Raw genomic sequence first — 19869 nt, forward strand, 5'->3', positions numbered from 1 at the left:
TAAAACTAAAGTTCAGTATTTAAATTTCTACTTATAACCTAAGAAAACACAAACATCTAAAATAACATTTAATTATACTATTACACTGAAATAAAACTAAAACTTCTAAATAAAAATTCTTACAATTATATCATAGCCATAAAAGTACATAATACAACAGAAAAATTATTTTCGCTTAGCAAATACCTGAAAGATGTAAGCGGTGGCCCTTCACTTTCAGTCAGTCCTATTTCTGCCAGCAAACTGCTTTTCAGCTGTGCAGCAAGATCATGAGCAGATGGCCCTGGTTTTGCACTCTCGGCGTCTTCTGGCACCACATTCTGTTCTTCCCCTTCCTTTTTTTGCCGATTTTGCATGTTCATTACATTTTTCAAGTTGGCAGCATAAGACATTTTAGTTGGAAGAACCTATGAATTTTTATATTTAAAAGTTGCACATTAAAAAAACTAGATTTTGTTTTCAATTGCTAGCTAGTATTCCATAGCAATCACATGCAAGTGATAGAATTCCTTTCTGGCACTTCACCTATAAAGATGGCAGCTATTTCTTGTCTGTCTGACTCCTCTCACTGATCCCCAAGTCCAGTGCATCTACCACAGCAGCCCCCACGAACTTTTAAAAGAATCTCTGTACTGTCTGTGGTTATTAAGTCTCTTATGCATCTTCAGTATTTTTATCATTTATTTAATAAAAAATTCTATTCAACTAAATTTCTTCGATGCCTGCTCTTAAACATATTATTTTTTCATTGGACATTCAGTACAGAATAATTTTAGGCTCTCAAACCAGACTTTCATCTAAAATCTAGATCTTTCACTTAACCAGCTGTATAACAATAGACATTATCACATGAAATTTATGTAATCTCTCCAAGCCTGAATTTATTACCCATAAAATCAAGATAATCAGCCCAACATGGCTATAAGGATTAATTGAGACAGTGCTTAGAAGATAGAATTATTTAACAAATTATTAATATTACCTTATTTATTCACATTCTAAGTTCAAAAAGAAAAAATTCAAGCTAATTATTATACATGCTCATATATAGAGAGAGTATGTATTCATATATGTCATATGAATTTAAATTTTCAGGAACATTACAACAATAAACTGTAAAATAGGAAGAACTAGTTTATTGATGAAATAACCTGACATAGCACAATGTAGTCTCAAAGCTGGCTAACGAAACAGCTGGAATTCCTGTTGTTAACACAGAACGGGAATTTCTGATACTTCTATTACTTGAGGAAATACAATATTCTAAATTAATGCATTTCCAAAAATCGAAAAATGCTTATTTACAAATATTGTATTGCAAAGATTTTTACTATCTTACCTCAAGGCAGTTTCTATCCACTGTAACCTCCATTAAGCATTTCCCACTACTGGCAGATGAAGAATAAAGACCTTGACTTGGTCGACCAAAAAGATCCTCCTTTCTAGCATTTGGCTGCAATTTTAACAGAAATATTCTAGTTACTCTGTATATTTGAAAAAACTAAAGTCAATTAAAAAAAAAAAAAAAAAAGCTGAATACCAGTTAATTTAAATCACCTGCAACAAGTGTGGTTGATCAGCCAAGGGGATGGCTTCAGCCAGAGGCACTTCAAATGGATTTGGGGGTATACACCCAAGGAATGTCATGGAATCTGAGCGTCGGAAAAATGGATGATTTTGGCCAGTTTCTGCAGGAAGAGAGTCATCATCCTTATCATTCAAAGTAGCACCTAAACATAAAGAGATGAAATGTATGGTCTTTAGAAAAATTATTTAATCACTGGGGAAGGGTAAAAGAATCTGCTCAATCCAAAATTCCCATTACCTCTATAAATTCTAATGGCACTCAAAAATAATATAGTATTTTTAAGTGATAATTTAAGCTTTTGGCAGTTTAAAAGGGTAATAATGGTAAATTTTGTTATGTATATTTTAAAAAATAATTAGCAGTAACAAATATTGCCCCATTTTTAAAAAAATATATTTTATTAATTTTTTTTTACAGAGAGGAAGAGAGAGGGTTAGTGAGTTAGAAACATCAATGAGAGAGAATCATCGATCAGCTGCCTACTGGGGATGTGCCCGCAACCAAGGTACATGCCCTTGACTGGAATCGAACCTTTCAGTCCGTAGGCCGATGCTCTATCCACTGAGCCAAACCAGTTTCGGCTATTGCCCCATTTTGTATTATGTGGAAGTTCCCCATATCCTTCTCTTTATCTCTCTATAGAGAGTCAAACCTAAATAGAGGCAGATTCCTAAGCATATTCATGACCTGGGCTCACATGACTCCAAAAAGAGATGGTCAGGAGCTGAAATTTGAGCATTTGCTTACTGGTAAGTTCTGCTTCCTCTCTAAGAAGACAGAGAAATTCTCTGGGCACTCATGAATCCCAATAGGAAGTCAGCACAACAACTCCGCTTAATTAAACTTTGAGAGGGGCTTCCTGTGTGCTCTGAAAACAATAGGAAGCAACGGCTGGGCACTAAAAAACTACCAGTTAGCTCAGTTGTCTTTCCCTAGGTTGAGTGAAAGTGCTAGCTGATAATAAGGGTCAAGTGGACTAAATGACCCCATTAAAAAAAATTTTTTTTTTAATTCCACTTGAATAGCTGAAAAATACAAATAAACTGAAGAAAATCCCCCAAATTCCTTGAGTTTGGAATACTTTCTTTTTATTACATTAACTGTTACAGATTTTTACATTTGGGAGTCATAATTAGTATTTCTCATCTTCTTTACTAATTCTATTTCCATCAATATTAACAAAGGTTCTGCCAAGATTTTATTGCAATGCCTACACACTTTACTTAAGAGTAAAAATAAAACTAAGAAATGTACAGGATAGATGCAAAGATTATGCAGGAAAAATACTGATTATTGAAAAGTTCATAGCATTTCTTTAATCATTCTTATTTATGAAGAAAATAGTGCAAGGTTTTATAAGGAAAAATGGACAGAAAAGGCAAGAACATAGAGAAGAAGAGAGAAATCCCCACCCAGACAGAAAATAATGAAGTTAAAAAGCTTGAAGAGAAACTACTGAGGCAGCCATTTCTTGCAGTAGATTAGATTTTCTGTACACTAACTTTGATTGGTGTCATCATCATTTTCGTGTTCTGAATCTTCATTATCAATACCCAGTTCCAAGAGTTCTCGCGTCCTTTAAAAAGACAAATGAGTTGTTTTACATGACATTTTTGTGTAATATGAACAGAAACTTAAGATGTTGGGAATTATAAGCAAAAAACAATGAAAAGGGTTGTTAAGGATCTAAACAATTTCAAACGTTTTGACAAAGTCTCAGACTTTGGGAATGGTAGACTGACCACCATGTGTGCCACAATTACAAAATAGATTTTAATAGAAGTAAAAAGCTAATCACACCAAGAAACAGAAGAGGAAGTAGTTTTACAAACTCTAATATATGATCAATCAGACCAAACTATCTCAAATATAAGGTTGGGTATGCTCAAGTCCACTTTCCCACGTGAAATATTCCTGCACTATTTCTCTTTTGCAAAGCTGTTCCCCTTACTCCAAATATTGGACAATATACTAATGAATACTACACTGAGCAAGTATTTCTTAAACCAATCTCAGGGCAAATATGGATACCTTTTGCGTTCCAATTGAGGTGTATCCAATGTTGTCTGCTGATTCATTGCTTTAATCCAATATATAAGGGCCTGAAAAACATATGCTACATGCTTCAGTGAGCAAACATCCAAAACTGGAAGAACATCAGAATGCTCATCATTATGAGACCGCATTAGAGAAAGAGCATAATTTAGGAAATCCCCTCGAGCCGACATCATTCCTTGGCGGGCACTAAGCAATGTGGCACGGCTAGAAGAATAAAAAGAAATGAGAATGTTTACAAAAAGAACATAAACATTTACCACCATCATAAATATGAAAAATTAGGAAGTGAAACAATCCATAAATAAAAACTACCCACTGGCTTAAACTATCCATTAAGCCCGTGGCTCTGCTTCAGAAATATAACCATTATGTATGATTTACAGTCCAGAAAAGAAATTCTAGCATTCTTGGGAATGGCAGAAGGAATGCCTTCCCTAAAGACAATAGTTCTCAAAGTTTAGCATCCATGAAAATCACCTGGAGAACTTGTTAAAAGGGGTAGTTGGCCCCAACCTCATAGTCTCAAGTTGGGTAGGGCCCCCAAATTTGCATTTTTAACAAGTTCTCAGGTGATACTGATGCTGCTACTCTGGGGACCACATGTGAGAACCAATGACACCAAAAGCATAAGCAACTAAAAAAAAACAGAGAAAGCACTGGACTTTCTCAAAAGTAAAAACTTTTGTACTTCAAAGGACACCATCAAAAAAGTGAAAACAACCCACAGAATAGGACAAAATTTTTGCAAATACTGTTTCTGATAAAAAAACAAACTAGTATTTAGAATATAAAAAGAACTCAATTACTCCTTCACAACAAAAACTGAGATCTTATGTAAAAAACATTCTAGACTATAAGGATCTGTTGAAACATATAAGCATAACTGAAGACTTTCATACCGTCTGCCCTCAAGGGTTCGTAAACTAGCCTCTTCCCGTGCGGTCATCCTCTCTCTCCGTGCTGAATTCTGAGAAGCGTGAAGAGGGTGATTGGGGTGTCCCGGGTCACCGGCAGATGCTAATGCAGAACCATAACGTAGCTGAGCTTCAGTAGAATCCATAATACTGACCATCCAGTTCCAAGTGGGAATAAGCTTTTCTTCTACATAGTTCTATGAAGACCAAACTAAAATAGTTAAAACTGTAAAAACCAAACTAAAACAGTTAAAACTAACAAAATAAAGTTAAATTAAATACATAGCAGGTCCTTGAATAATGTCATTTTGTTGATGTGATACCACAGGAACTTAACTCTTGTTTATATCCATTAGTGTTATGATAAAATTGGTTTCATTTTGCTTAAAGTCAAAGAATTTATAGGTAACCTATAGGTAAGACTTACTGTAGTAGTATTATGTAAACATGTAAGTATTTGTAACCTTAATTCCCATTATACTGAAATTCTCATAATTGACAGCCAAAAAATATATTGGAACAAGTAACTCTTCAGAGGTTTCATACCTGTAAGTTCACTGCATCTTGGTAAGTCAATTTCACAGCGGCTGGAATCTGCGAGTATACTAGGTGATTATACTTAGGAATAAGGCCCATCAAGTCTGAGATTTGTCTGATGACAATGCTGTAAGCCCTGGCTAAGCTGCTTGCTGATGTTAAGTAGCTGCTGGCATTGCTAGCTTCCAGTGCAGCTGCTGCCGCTGCAGCACTCGTGCTGATGGTACCACTGCGGCGTAAGTTCGAAGGATCGATATAAATCAAACCTGCTGAACTTGCTGTAAGGAAAAAAGGAACGAACAATAAGCTAATGCCAGTTGCTAACTGTGTTTCTTGAGCACTATCCATATTCTAAAAAGCTAAAAGATCAAATGTACTTGCAAATGTGGAAACAGCCAAAAACTTTTTTAAGCCACACTAATTTAGGAATGATAAGGGAGACAAGAATTACTATAAACCAGAGGCAATTTTGCCACTGCCCCCACAAAAGGGGGGGACATTTGGCAACATATGCAAACATTTTTGGTTGTTACACAAGAGTGAGGGATTGCTAATGACATTTAGTGAGTGGCTAACAACACAGATTATGCTTAACATCATGCAATGCACAATTACAAAAATAAACAATTATTTAGCCATGGTTCAAAGATTGAGAAACCATGGTATAAGCATATAGAAATAATTTTTACATTTGACCTCAACAAAACATTAGAAAACTATTATGAAACTATTTGTTTTCTGAGGAACATGTGGAACTTCAAAAAAAAAAAAAAGCATGCAGCCAACACTGTAGGAATATGTTTTCAGACTCACCTGCCGGCGTGGAGGTGCTGGAAGGGGCCGTGCTGGCTGCCCGCTGATGCTGGGTGTTGCGGACAGCCCACTGCATGGACCGGGGAGCTTGGGCAGCACCATTGGCATGGGAGCTGTTCGTGGTTCTCTCCAAAGGCTCATCGAGCATAAAGGTCTCCTGCTCTATGTCGTCACTCTGACTACTGCTGCTATCGGAATCACTCGAGTCATTTGACTGCGAGTCATCTTCAGAAAAGAAGGCAGGAACACTGCTTGCACCTAAATTTTTAATTTTTAAAAGCAAAACCATTGTGAATTTGTTGACATTTAAAACTACAGAGTACCCCCTCATTCAGGAAAATATATGAATTAAATAGAATGTCAGGCTGTATTCAACAGTCCACAAAACACATTAACCCTTTGCACTCCGCTGTCCCCTCTCAGGGGACATCGGAATTCTAGCATATCACTCGGATGTCCCCTCTCAGGGGACATTGCAGTTTATTAGTGATTACGGGGAATTGAGTTAATTCAACGCACGTTTCGCAAAGTAGCGTCGAGTAGCTGGTAGCCAGTGTCCAGAATGGTTCGGAGTGCAAAGGGTTAAAATAATTTAATTAGAAAAAAAATCTTTTAAGTGAACCTTAAAATTAATCCATTATTTAAAAGAGCAAAAAGTTACTATAATAGTACCTTCTTTACTAATCTTATAGGAAAAAAAGATGTTATAAAAAGATTGTCACCCGTGTGCATAGTAAACAGAATACAGTTTAAGCAATTCATGCTGAATACACAGTCTTAGTGTGAGTGAGAGCTGTTGGGTTAAGGCGCCATACCTGCTTCTGAGCCAGCAGTTGCTGCAGTGACAACACTTCTGCGCCCACTGGCATTATCTTGGTTGCTATGGTTGCTTTCACTGTCACTTTCTGTTTCAGCTGCCGCTAGTAAGTCCAGCTCCATGTCACTCCCTAGCAAATACATTTAAATAATAAGAAAAAAGAAGTACAAACTCCCTGTGGGTCCAGACTGGGTCTTCTAAGTCAGAATATCATAAGGGAGGGAACTAAGAAAGTAAAAGGGGGAAAAGAAGAGGCAAAGGGAAGGGACAGATGCACTACAGTGAGCATAACGTCCTGTATGCAGGGAAAGGATGCCTAGGTGAACTACGGCATTAAGTGGATTATCACACAGCAATTCAGGTCTGCCCTGCAGAGTCGTATGTAAAAAGTGTTGAGCAGACGACTGCAGCAGGGAGAAGAGCTCTGAGCTAGGCCCACTGCTTCCTTCTCATTTATGGGGAAGGAAGTTAAAAATGTCTATTCTTTATGTAAAACAGTAGATACACATATCAAAACATACAAAATGAAAAATTTTAAATATGTGCCATTTATTGTACATTAGTTATATTGCAATAAAGCTAGTTCCAAAAAAAAAAAAAAAAAAAGTCTATTCTATGACTACTGATAAAAATGGTTAAGATTGGGGGGGGGCGGCAATGGTAAAATACGCAGATAATAATTTAATAAAAAAGTAAAAAAATAAATAAATAAATAAATACCCCCCCACCCACCCAAAATGGTTAAGATAACTATGTAGCAAAAAGGCCAAAATGATTATTTTCAAGTTAAAAAGAAAGTCACAAAAATGTCATATACAATATCTAAAGGACACGAATGGGAATAGGGCAGTACAGGGTAGGACTGAAAGTAAAATACAAACTGTTAGTATACAGCTGGCATTATAGGCCATATGTTTTCTTTTTCTCTAATCTCCAAATGTCTCATAATAGAGTTATGATTATTTTAATTTCTAAAAGCCTCATTTAAAAAAAGTGACAAACCAAAAGGTAGAGAGGAAGATAATTATGTTATAAATATAGGCATATATATGCATACATGTATACACATGTATGTGCATGCATAAGTATATTTACATGCACATTTGTATGTGTAATATATGTGTATCTATGCATATATGTACATGTACATAGTGGGGCAAAAGTAGGTTAATAGTTGTAAGCACATAAAACAGAATTTATTCTTGTATTATTATTAATTATTGTATTATTTTTCCATACAAACAACTGTTTGTATCTATACACACATACCACCTCCTAACAGTTGAAACATGTTATAGAATCCCTTGGCAGAAAATACGGTGAACAATTTGCTAAATGGGCTTTTCTCTGCATTAAAATCTCTCTTTAAGGTACCTGATTTACTCATACTGAAAAATTTCTCAAATAACGTGCATACCGTCCTCATCATGCTCATCATGTTGGCCCTCAGCCTCAGCATTTTCTTCCCCATGTTCTTCCTGTTCATCATGATGGTCCTCTTCTCCAGCCACACCTTCTACCACCTCAACCTAAATCCAGAACTTACTTGTAGACCATCAAAGCATATAACAAACCTACTTCTCTACCAATGTTGCTCCTCCACAGCAATTAGTCAACGAGAACACAAGGATCCCTAAGTACAGGGAACTGAACTCTTCATTTGCTAGTGACAATTTGCTACCAAAAGTTATGTTGACCTATCTCAATGTTTATAATTATTGCCTATCTATAGAACCTCAAAATTAGAACTATAACAATGTATAGTTTTTTTAACTTTTGCAATTATAAACTTTACCCCCAAAATATGTAGTTTTCTCTCTACTTCAAATACATTGCACAAAACTACTACAACTTTTTAACATTAAGAATATCTTTTCTATTAATCCTTAAGTTAAAACAAGTTATGTTTCCAATTTCCTATTACTCAGTAAATCAAGCACTATTAAAATATTTTTAAGATGTATAACCACAAATGAAAACAAAAATCCAAATGCATTGAACAATAGTAAGCTAACTTCTAATGACTACTTTCCCCTCCTCCCCTCCCAAATAAGTCTCTTGTCTACTCCAATTAAAACTACCTCTTCCACATCTGCTGAGACAATGTCATCCTGTTCTTCATCTCTGCCCCGAACAGGCTGAGACTGGCTGATGCGCCTCTGCTGTGGGTTCCGGAGGATGTAGGACGACTGAGACTGGCTGGAGCTGTAAGGAAGCGGAGGTCAGAGTACACTGCAGCCACACCTCGGACATAATGTTACTCAGTGTGATTCACTTGCTAGAATGCTATTTTAAATTGGGCCTGAAAATTCTTGGAAACCAGTAATAACTCATCTAGTCTCTCAGAAAATATAAACCCCAAAGAAGTTATTTTATCTATAAAGAATAACTTATAAATCTCAGAATTGTGGTCTTCTTTAAAGATATGTTTTCACTGATTTCAGAGAGAGAAAGGGAAATAGAAACATCAGTAATTACGAGAATCATCTATCAGTCCACTCCCACACGCCCCCTACTGGAGATCAAACTTGCATCTTGGCAACGTGCCCTGAATGGAATCGAACTATGACCTCCTGGTTCATAGGTCAACACTCAACCACTGAGCAACACTGGCCAGGCTCAGAATTGTTGTTACTTTACTTTTCATGAGTCCCTACACTGAAATATTTTAAAGGGAAGTTTTCCCTTTTCTGTTGCTTTCAACACCAGCAGTTCTTAATTTCCAAAGGCTTCAAGAAGCATTCATCCATTAACAAAAGTGTGCTTACTTTAAATAATTCACTCTTTAAGAGACCTGACATTACTACTTTGCATCAACTTATTAACCTTTGACTTGCTGGGTGTATATGAGGGAACACATCAATTCAAAAGTGTGATGTTAAAATAGAATCACAATGAAAGGTGGGTGACAAAATAATGTTACTTTCCTAAAAATCAAATTGAGAAACAGCCAAGGAAGGACAGAAGCCTCCATTATTTAAAAATAAATAAAAATGGAGAAAGCAGAGAGTGCAGCTTAAAATGCAGGTAGGGGCTAAATTACCCTGTGACCCACCTATTATCCTTTATTTACAGACTAGAGGCCCAATGCACCAAATTCGTGCAAGAGCAGGCCCTCCTTTCCCCAGCTGCCAGCACCGGCTCCCCTCCAGCCGCCAACAGGCACCCAAGACCCAGGCTTCCCTCACAGCCCTGGCTTCCTCGGGAAGGACATCTGGTCTAATTATTAGCATATTATGCTTTTATTACTATAGATTTTAAATCTCATCACTTCAGCTGCTTTGCAAAACAAAATCAAACCAGTTACACATGAAAAATTATCAACTGAGACACAGCCTTCAAGAAACATGTCTCTTGGACTGGAATGGTTAAAGGAGCCACAGTTTTCACAGAAGACAGCCTGGGGTCTGAGCAAAATAGGAAGTTTCATCAGAGAAATCCTCTCTTCTATCATATACATGAGCCAAACATAAATCAAGAAAGGACAACAGATTTCAAGAGACTTATCCTCTATCAGCAAGGTGGAGACGGGAAGAACGTCTTTTCAGATACTTCTACCTACAAGCCTGCACTCAGGAGAGTTTGGAGCTGCAATTTGCACTTTAGGGGAGGGTGGGCTTCAGTGTCAGTCAATCCAATACTTCAACACTATCAGTAAGCACCAAGTAGCAATTTCTCTCTCTACTCTGCCTAATGTAACAGCAAAGGAAAACACCTGTCTAGATTTTTAAATATTTTTAAACATCAATAGCTGTTGAACCTGTAACCTCTCTGAGCCTCGGTTTCCTCCCTTTTAAAACTGGAGTGATAGTGGTGCCTAACTGTTATTGGGTACCACTACACAGGTAATACATCTATAATGCCTAGGAAAGTTCCTAGTTCATACTAAACGTTCAGTGACAATTATTATATGAGGCACAGAGACGGAGTAGAGACAAATGAATGAATAAAGACATAAGAGTTTGAAAGAGGTGGGAGGAAGCAACAGAAAAGCAAAACAATTGAACTTAAGAATTTATACTCAATGTAGTGGTAAACACCAACTATCATCTAACCCACGAGAAATCCCAGAGACTGGTCAAGTGTATAGGTTTTATTTAAGACATGCTCGGAACCCTGGTCAGCAGACAGCCTATGCGAAGGAGTGATTGTACTGTATTACAATGAAGGACTTCTATATTATAAAGTAATATAGTTAATATGACTGTTGTAGAGAATGTTTTAAAATTCTGTCATTCTGATTGTTATTTACATAACTTGTGCTCCCTAGCCCCAGCCTTTGGACACAGAGAAAGTTATCTTTTCATTCTTTAACTTGGCCTTCCAACAGGCTATAACTTAAAGATAAGAAAAAAACAGAAAGTAACTATGTCTAGAGAAGTCTTAAATAATGTTTCTTAGCAGGCTACTGTAATGACCTCATAAAAATAGTGCCATTCCGCCGAAACCGGTTTGGCTCAGTGGATAGGCACATGTGTCAAACACAAGGCCTTGCAATGTGGCCCGCACCGCGCTGTCATCACTGCACTCCGCTGTCAGTTTATGACATTGTCAGTTTATGACTGTTCAGTAAACCATTCGGCCCGCAATTTAGGCTGGATTTTAGATTTTGGCCCCTTCTCTGATTGAGTTCGACACCCCTAGGATAGAGCGTCGGTCTGTGAACTGAAAGGTCCCAGGTTCAAGTCTGGTCAAGGGAATGTACATTGGTTGCGGGCACATCCTCAGTAGGGGGTGCGCAAGAGGCAGCTGGTCTATGTTTCTCTCTCATCGATGTTTCTAGCTCTCTATACCTCTCCCTTCCTCTCTGTAGAAAATCAATAAAATATATTTTAAAAAAATAATAATAATAGTGCCTTTCCAAACCAAAACGAAAACCCACAGCTATATGTCTATTAGACATGGAGGTAAGTATAATTTTTATACTTACGTTCCAAACAAATTAAAATCTTCACCATTTGATATACAAATGATCATGTACACCATCTGCATGCTCGTGCAAAGGTTTTCATAAGTCAAATGTGACATTTCCAGAGAAAGAATTAATCAGAATCTGTTACCAGGTAGATATTCACCTGCTAGACTGATCAGATGATGGTCGTGGTGGTAGTGGTTCCACTGAAAATAACTCCTCACTGCCTTGCATGGCATCTATGCTGGTACTAGCCAGAGTAAAAGGTGCTGTTGGGCGAGCAATTCCCATTCTGACAGGAACAATCAGTGACTCTGCTACATTGCACAATTCTTCCACTGCGTAAGGCAGCAGGGCCTGGAATACACGCTTGCATTTTCCAATTGGCTGCGGGATAAAGTTGCTAGAGCAAAAAGGAAGATATAGGAATCTTTTATGAATCTTTTCATATACATTTCAGTTTCACAAAAAGTTTGTGCAAAATAATGCAAATGTCAAAATCACAAGGGATGCCTTACTTTTTCTTTTTGGATGAAGCCATTTCCACACTGAGGATAACAAAAACTCTTGCCACTGAGCGCAAAAACCTCATTGTCACAGCAATGGCTTCTTCCCGGCGTCCAGGTGTGTACTTGTTTTGGAGTTCTTTCACTAGAGTGCCCAGGAGGGTATCCAGAAGCTTTAAGAAATTATAACCACTCCATTAGTGTGGAGACATCGCAAAAGATCTTTAGACTTTCGTTAAGTAAAAAGTTCCAACCCTTTTCAATGTTTACATTTTATAATAAAAATCTCCAAATAAATTAACCAAAACATTTACAAAGTTAGTGATTAGTTTATTAGATATGCTGATCAGTACTTGGCCTATAAGTCTCAGATGTCTGACTTCTTGTGTTCAGTCTCTCAGTCCTATGGATAGCAATTAATATTTAGAAGAACAATACCAATTATGTCAGGTCAGAGGATGAGTATATTTCATTCGCTATACAGTACTTATTGAAGCAGCTAAGTAGAGTTAACTATTTGTATGAATAAGTATATAATCCCATCCCTATTACTTAACTATTATTACTTTCTAGTTCCATTTCTATGCATAGACTACCATATAAGTATCAATTATAGAGGAAACCCAATTTCATGTTATTTTCTGGTGTGTGTTTTTTAATGTTATTTAACCGTTATTTTTATTTTTAATTCAAATATCTTTTATTAATGTTTTTAAAAATATATTTTTATTGATTTGAGAGAGATAGAACATTGATGAGAGAGAAACACTCATCACCTGCCTCCTGCACGCCCCCCTACTGGAGATTAAGCCCACATCCTTGGCATGTGCCCTAACTGCGAATCTAACCAGTGACCTCTTGGTACATGGAACAATGCTCAATCAACTGAGCCATATTGGCCTGACAAAATGATCCTTATTTGTAATTACTACATTACATTCAGTAGTGGTTTAACTCCAAGTTGATTCATTCATCCATAGAGAAGATCCATAAAGTATTTTGTTTTTTAATTTTATATTATGACACTTTTTCTTTCTCCTATCATAAATTATTACCTTACTAGAGGCCCAGTGCACAGATTCATGCACATTGAAAGTAAATTAAAAGGTGGCCAGGAGGGTGGGACTGAGCGAGAAGGGCCAGACAAGCCTGGAGCGAACCTCCCACGGTCCCTCCCCAGCTGGCCACACCTGGGGTGGCGCCAGGACTCGAAGGGCATCTGCTGAGTGAGCAGGGTCCCTCTGTCAGGTGGGATCCCTCAGCCTGGCCTGTGGGGATCAGGCTGAAGCTGGCAGTCTGACATCCCCCGAGAGGGCCTGGAGTACCAAGCGCAATCTGCAACATTGCTGTTGCTCATAAGCTCCTGTGTCTGCCCTCTGATGGTCATTTTGCATCACAGCTACCAGCCAGTCACTTAGGCTTTTACATATATAGATAACAAGTTCTGGCGGCAATGTTTTTATGGCTCTTGACATTTCTAAGCTGTTTTCCAAAAGAGAGCCAAATACAATGCCACTCATCAGTGTAAGTGTGTCTTTACCATAACCTCACACTGGTTTTTATAGTTTATATCCTTTTTTAATTTCACAGCAAAAAGGATACTTAAAACATTTGCACCAAGTTACTATTCATTTGAACACTACTCCAATCATTTTTACACTGTTGCATTTTTAACACCTTTTAGGAATTTACTTAGAATGAAAGGAGCTTCTGCTGTTAACTCAGACATTTAAATCACCCAAAAATTCCATTCCCCTTAATGTACTGTTTAATTAGAGCTTAATAGTACTTAAGAATTTGGGCTAGTAAAATTATGGGAAGCTAAGTAAGAAAAACAACTTGAGTCATGTGCATTAAATAAACATTCAAAGGACTGACTTGGACTTACCAAGATATCTGCTGTACACTTGACTATAAGGCAATGAGTAAAACAGTCCAGCCGAATCGTGCCACTTTGCTGATTGAGGTACACTTGCTCTTCTGGCAAAAGGTGGCCTATTCTACTGCTGGCACTGAGACTGAATGGGGAAGGAAAGAGAAGGCACTGTAACTGCCTACACTAACACGGGAAGCAGATAAATCTAAAAACAATTTAATGAATACATACGGATCTTTATTCTCCTGTGACCCAAACATAATCATAGATTTTAAAGCGTTCCAGTCCTGTAGAACACGTTCCAACGCAAGTTGGGCAAATCTTGGGGGCTCTAAGTCATGATCAGGCATATCTGAATCTAAAACGAAGTAATGGGTAAGACCAAAAAAAAAAAAAAAAAAAAAAAAAAAAAAAATCCACTTTTCATATGTGGATGTTTTTCATGACTAAAATTTACTCACCTTCGGGATTGGCTGTTTTTCGGTTACGATCCTCCCTGATCCGAGGTGGTCTGTACTGGCAATGCTCTACTGTCTGCCTTGCAACTGTTTGCACTAAAAACAATAGCAGGTGCTCTCCCCTACAAAACAGAACACTGTTGTGAGGGGGACTGTGTGTGTGGGGGGAGGAGGGAGAGGGGGCAGCTGGGGACAGCACTCAAGTGTGCAGTGCTTTTTCAACCTAATTTATGTCCTAAAAATCCCACTTGCCTGCTGTTTGGCAGAGTGACCAGATTAGTAGCAGTGAGCAGGCGATAAAGTAGATCAAGACGAGCAGATTTCTGTCCAGCAATTAGAGTTTTGCATTTACATTTCTCCCAGCAATCACAATAGGCTGTTGGTGATGTCCGTTTGAGTCTAGAAAGCATTCATACACGAGTATAAAAATTGAAAATTTTTAAAAGACACAAGCATTATATTGAAATTAGGGAGGCATTGAACCAAACAGAACTCTTATTAATTTTTGAATGCAAAGAGCAATTGTTAAAATATATGTAACAAGAATTACACAAAACTCTTATGAGAAGAGGTATCTCAAAAATGACTCAGTATAGTCACTTCCTCTGGAATGTGTTCCCTATCTCCCCACAGCCCCAGGGAAGTTTATGTGATCTTCCTATGTGCCTCCACATAGGAAGATCCAAAACCCTATGGGCAGATGTTTCTTGCTTGTGTCCTCTGACAGGAGTGTCAACCCTGTGAGGACAGGGACTAACTGTGTCCACCACTACCCAAACTTCTGGCACAGTGAGACCACTGAGTAAGTGATCAAAGAATACAAATGATAAATTTTAGATGCTTAAAATAAGGTAAACAAACAGCCAAAATTCTTTGAATAAAAATCTTAAGTATTAATATATATAAAATTTTCCACTTGTGCTACGTATCTGCTTATTTTAAAGCAGAATAGGTGGTTTTTACAAACCAGTCTCTCTTACCTATAACACCTAGCCAACTGCACCACTTACGCTCATGTTCCTATGAGGCTCTAAGGCACTCGGGTACTTATTGCTTCTCAGATCTATGAAAACTAACAAACTAGGCATGGCAACTCGACTACTGAATTGAAAGATTACCATCTTTAGTTTAACACCCACTTTGATTCTCTTAAATGTGATTTCTTGCTACAAGGGACCTAAGATTGGAGAATACAGTCAAAATCATCCTATCACTACATCTCGAAAGATTAATTAGATCCTAGTCACATGTATGACCACATATTCCTTTGCATATAAGCCTCCGTTTCTTTAAAGAACAAACAATTCAAAGTACACTTTAAATCATGAGCCACATCCTAATATATAAACTGCCTTAAAGAGGACTAGATGATAAAACCTCACACCTTCTGAACTATGCAACAAAACATGACTTGGCACAGATCATTTTAATGCAGCAATAGGAATGTAAGCAGTTTGCAGTGTCAGAGTAAACCAGACTTGTACTCACTTGCAATCATGGCCTTTATGGCAAACCCTGGCACATTCTGTGCAGCAGCAGAGTGACTCCAGCAAGCCACACGTTCGACACTCAAAAATATCCTAAAATTAAAAGGTATACTTCAATAAAACGCACAATCATACATATATATGTATATTATATATTATATATATATATATAAAATTACTTCTGACATATTCGAAAACATTTCAATGATGATAGCAGAGCAATAAAAACTGGAAACCAAGTAATAGATGTTATAGTGAATATACATTTTATAATATTGGACAAATGTAAATCATATAATCATATTCTACCAGTGGACAAAAATAATTTATACCATCTCAAAAAGAGAATTATAGCTATAAAGTCTACATCAAGAGTGGTGGACCAGATTATACTACCCACTGAAGATTTCTCAATTTCATGATATCCCATAACTAAGTTAATCAACTTCTCTTCTTCGTTTATTTAGGAATTAAATAAAAATTAATTCTCTTGAGAGAATTTTATAACTCAGAGTAACAGGAAATATCAGACTTGCAATAGGGGAAAAAAAGAAAACCTGAAGATAGTGTAAACGTAGAAAAATGTAAAATAACTTGCCTGGTTAATGTGCTCTGCTCCAGTCCATGTAAAACTGCAGGTATCATTACAACATAAGACATATAAAGGAGAGTCATCAGGGTTGGTGCCTGATGGGCAAACCATTCCCATAAAAACATCTTCCTCTTTTTCACTTGAAGATACTTCAGCTACAAAGATTAAAGAAAGGACTTAATCACAGCCATCTGCTACTTTCCTCAAATGGAAAAGCTCTAACGTTTACATAGTATAAATAAGAAACTACTACATATTAATAAAAAAAACAATCACCTGGTATACAAAGTCAACATGCAAGGAAAACCAGTCAATTCTGTGCAAAGTGTAACTATGTCATAACCACATTAGAGGACAATACAAATGCACCACACATCAGCCATCAGCCACCTTAGTCCTTAGCTCTGAGTTATGCAGTTAAGAATCAAGTCCAACCTATTTATCAAAGTATAGACAATCATATCAAGTATTTATAGCCAGTATTTTAAAGAGGGTAACTATTTCAATCTTTTAAAGGCTAGATGACAGGAACTGATATTCCTTAATGTTTTCTATTAAGCAAGTATTCCAAGTCAGAAGAAGAATAAGATATCTGACCTGTAACTTCTATGTTATCACTAACACCATTTTAACCACTGACAAATTCTATCAATAATTCATCTTTATTTTCTAAAGATAGGTTATTACATTATATATTATGGAAACTTTTTGAAATTTAAGAAGTCTATACCAGCTGCTTTTTGATGGAAACTTAGAATATATAACTCACTTGAAAAAAGTGTAAACATGAATTTTACACACAAACCCTAACATATACATGCACAAAATAATTATCTTGATAATTTCTAATCAATCACATCATTTCCATATACAGAAATCAGATTTGAATAAATGTGTACAGAAGATAATCTATTCAAATTTAAAAATATGCAGCTCATTTAGACTTGAAATAAATTACCTTTTGCAATTTTCTGGGCTGTTTCTAAGATGGTAATTGCAGCTGGGTAAGCTCGGCCACTTACAGCTGACATAAATGGAGTCATTCCCCTTGCATCCCTAAAATGAGAAAAATTGAACATAAAAATATTAATTATCAATTACTTTTCCTTCTGTTTATAAAAGACATGTTCATGATGCAACAACTAATTATGTCTTGTTAAGTAATGTCCCACCACTCAAAGAATTTTCTGATCTCATATGATCTCATTTAAGAAAGAAAGCCGCCGTGTCTCTAAACCGTGCTCGCCTTTCTTAGCCTTTAGTGACACTATTGACCAGCAAGGGTCTGGGGTCAAACCAACTCTTTAAACGTGGAAATAGGAATAAGGCTCTATCTATCTCATGAGATTGTGATGAGGATTACATAAATTACTTAAAAAGCTTTTAGTACAATGCCTGCCAAATAATACGTACTCAACACGCGCTAGCTATTATTATGTATTTTCTCTTACACACATGCCTTCACTATTCTTTATTGAATTTCTACTCCCTCCTGGAATTTCCAAAATCCCAACCTCAGACATGTGCCGCCTCCTCTCATCTGCCACAGCAGCTGCCACTTCTCTGAGGTTACTGCAGTCCCAGCACCGACACCGGCTTACTTGATAAATCTAGTTAGGATTTCCCAGTGACCCCTCCCATTCAACGTACCTAACTGATAGTCATCTTTCTCCCAGACTTGCTCTCGACCTGACTGCTCTCTGACAGCCAACAATATCACTGTCACTAGTAACTAAGACAAAACTTGGATTCTTTATGAAAATCTTCCTTCTAAATCAATTATTTACCTTTGCTTCTAGTCTTTCCCATCTTTAACAAATCAGTGTATTTCAATATACAAATGAAGGCTGTAAGTAGGCATACACAATATAGCTTCAATTTCACTCTCTGCTCTTGCCTAGTTTTAACACTTTTTTATACCACATTCATATTATTATTTTTATAACCCCACTTTGATACTGTTACAGTCTAACCAAAGCCATTATTCAGAGGATTCAAGCCCAAAGAATAGACCAAAGTGGTTGCTTTCACCTAACTTTTCAGATTCACTGGCTACTATTCTCTTTTGACTGTCCACCTTCAATTAGGCAAGTTAATGTCTAAAATATTTATACTTCTCCATTTTAATGTTGTTGCTCACTCTCCTCCCTATTCATTCCTCATGGTTCTATTCAAACTTATTCATAAAGCTTCCTACTACAAGAACACGTCTCCCTTCTGTTTATTCCAAAATACATGCATCCTTCCTATCCCAAATTAATGTCTCAGTTCTGGAAGCAAGAGATGCACCAAGGTTGAAATTCCTGCTGTGCCACTCACTAGTTTTATAGCCCTGGGCAAGTTCAATAACCTCAGATAGCCTGGATTTTCAAATGTACGATGGGAATGATACCACCTACGCCCAACCGTTATTTCTGGAATTAGGAGTTAATGCAAGTAGAGTTTGGCACAGATGAAGACTAATTTTTATAAAAATATTTATTGTTATGAGCTTGTAAAGATAGTCATGCTGAAAGCAGGATATGATCTATTAATGGTTAATGAGCATTTACCACAGAATACTTATCAAAAACTCTGCATAATCTCATGATGATGCATTCTGCAAGCCAAAAAAATTTCCAAAGAAACCATCAGAATCATCATGCAGTTTTAAATATAGATTCCAGGCCCCATCCCAGACCTACTGAATCATACTTCTAGTGTAGAGCTTGGGGGAAGAATCTGTATAATATTCAAGGTTTTCAAAGCGAGAGTGATAGAACTAATTTAAGGATTCCCAATGAGAATAAAACACTATGATCTTTTTAACATATATACACTCAAATCAAGACAACATAAAATCACTTTATATTCATTTAGTGACACTGAATTTTATGGCGAAAACATCTTTCACTGAAGAGAGCATAGTAACAGGGATACAACGTTGGATTCTATAAAGTATTAAACTTCTTACTTGGCAGAAAGGAGTTCTCGTAGATAGGGCTGCAGAACAACACTGTCACATAACAATTTCAATATAAAATGAGCATTGGCCTTTCGATCCTTGGATTCTACTACAGATGGCTCTGTGGAAGGACCTGTAATTAAGCAGATCCATTTGTTAATAAAACAATAATAAAAAAGACCAAGTGAAAGAATATTATGGAATAACATACCAACTATCAAAATATTCTCATATTATTAAATTAATAACTTCATTAAAGAGAATTTAAACACACTAACACATTTTACAAATCTCAACTGATGAAAGATATGTACATCCACACCACAATTTCACTGACACATGGAAGATAATTCAGAGAATTAGATGC

At 36.8% G+C, this 19869-nt stretch overlaps 1 protein-coding gene across 4 annotated transcripts in view; it reads right to left on the reverse strand.

Moving 5' to 3' along the window:
- UBR5 (ubiquitin protein ligase E3 component n-recognin 5) overlaps positions 1-19869 on the reverse strand; it is a 103504-nt gene that overhangs the window by 19284 nt on the left and 64351 nt on the right. For all 4 annotated transcript variants that reach the window (XM_084864490.1, XM_084864489.1, XM_084864491.1 and 1 more), the window contains exons 25-45: positions 19512-19635; positions 17517-17614; positions 16565-16713; positions 15968-16059; positions 14732-14878; positions 14483-14601; positions 14253-14379; positions 14034-14163; positions 12158-12318; positions 11803-12042; positions 8809-8932; positions 8145-8256; positions 6726-6857; positions 5911-6168; positions 5107-5375; positions 4546-4757; positions 3620-3850; positions 3091-3164; positions 1558-1730; positions 1340-1453; positions 187-407 (exon numbers count right to left, since the gene is read on the reverse strand). In XM_084864490.1, the coding sequence (XP_084720616.1) occupies positions 187-407; positions 1340-1453; positions 1558-1730; positions 3091-3164; positions 3620-3850; positions 4546-4757; positions 5107-5375; positions 5911-6168; positions 6726-6857; positions 8145-8256; positions 8809-8932; positions 11803-12042; positions 12158-12318; positions 14034-14163; positions 14253-14379; positions 14483-14601; positions 14732-14878; positions 15968-16059; positions 16565-16713; positions 17517-17614; positions 19512-19635 (3307 nt within the window). The remainder of the gene's footprint in view (positions 1-186; positions 408-1339; positions 1454-1557; positions 1731-3090; positions 3165-3619; positions 3851-4545; positions 4758-5106; positions 5376-5910; positions 6169-6725; positions 6858-8144; positions 8257-8808; positions 8933-11802; positions 12043-12157; positions 12319-14033; positions 14164-14252; positions 14380-14482; positions 14602-14731; positions 14879-15967; positions 16060-16564; positions 16714-17516; positions 17615-19511; positions 19636-19869) is intronic.

The sequence above is a fragment of the Pipistrellus hanaki genome, assembly GCF_964339955.1.
Source record: "Pipistrellus hanaki genome assembly, chromosome: 17".
NCBI lineage: Eukaryota > Metazoa > Chordata > Mammalia > Chiroptera > Vespertilionidae > Pipistrellus > Pipistrellus hanaki.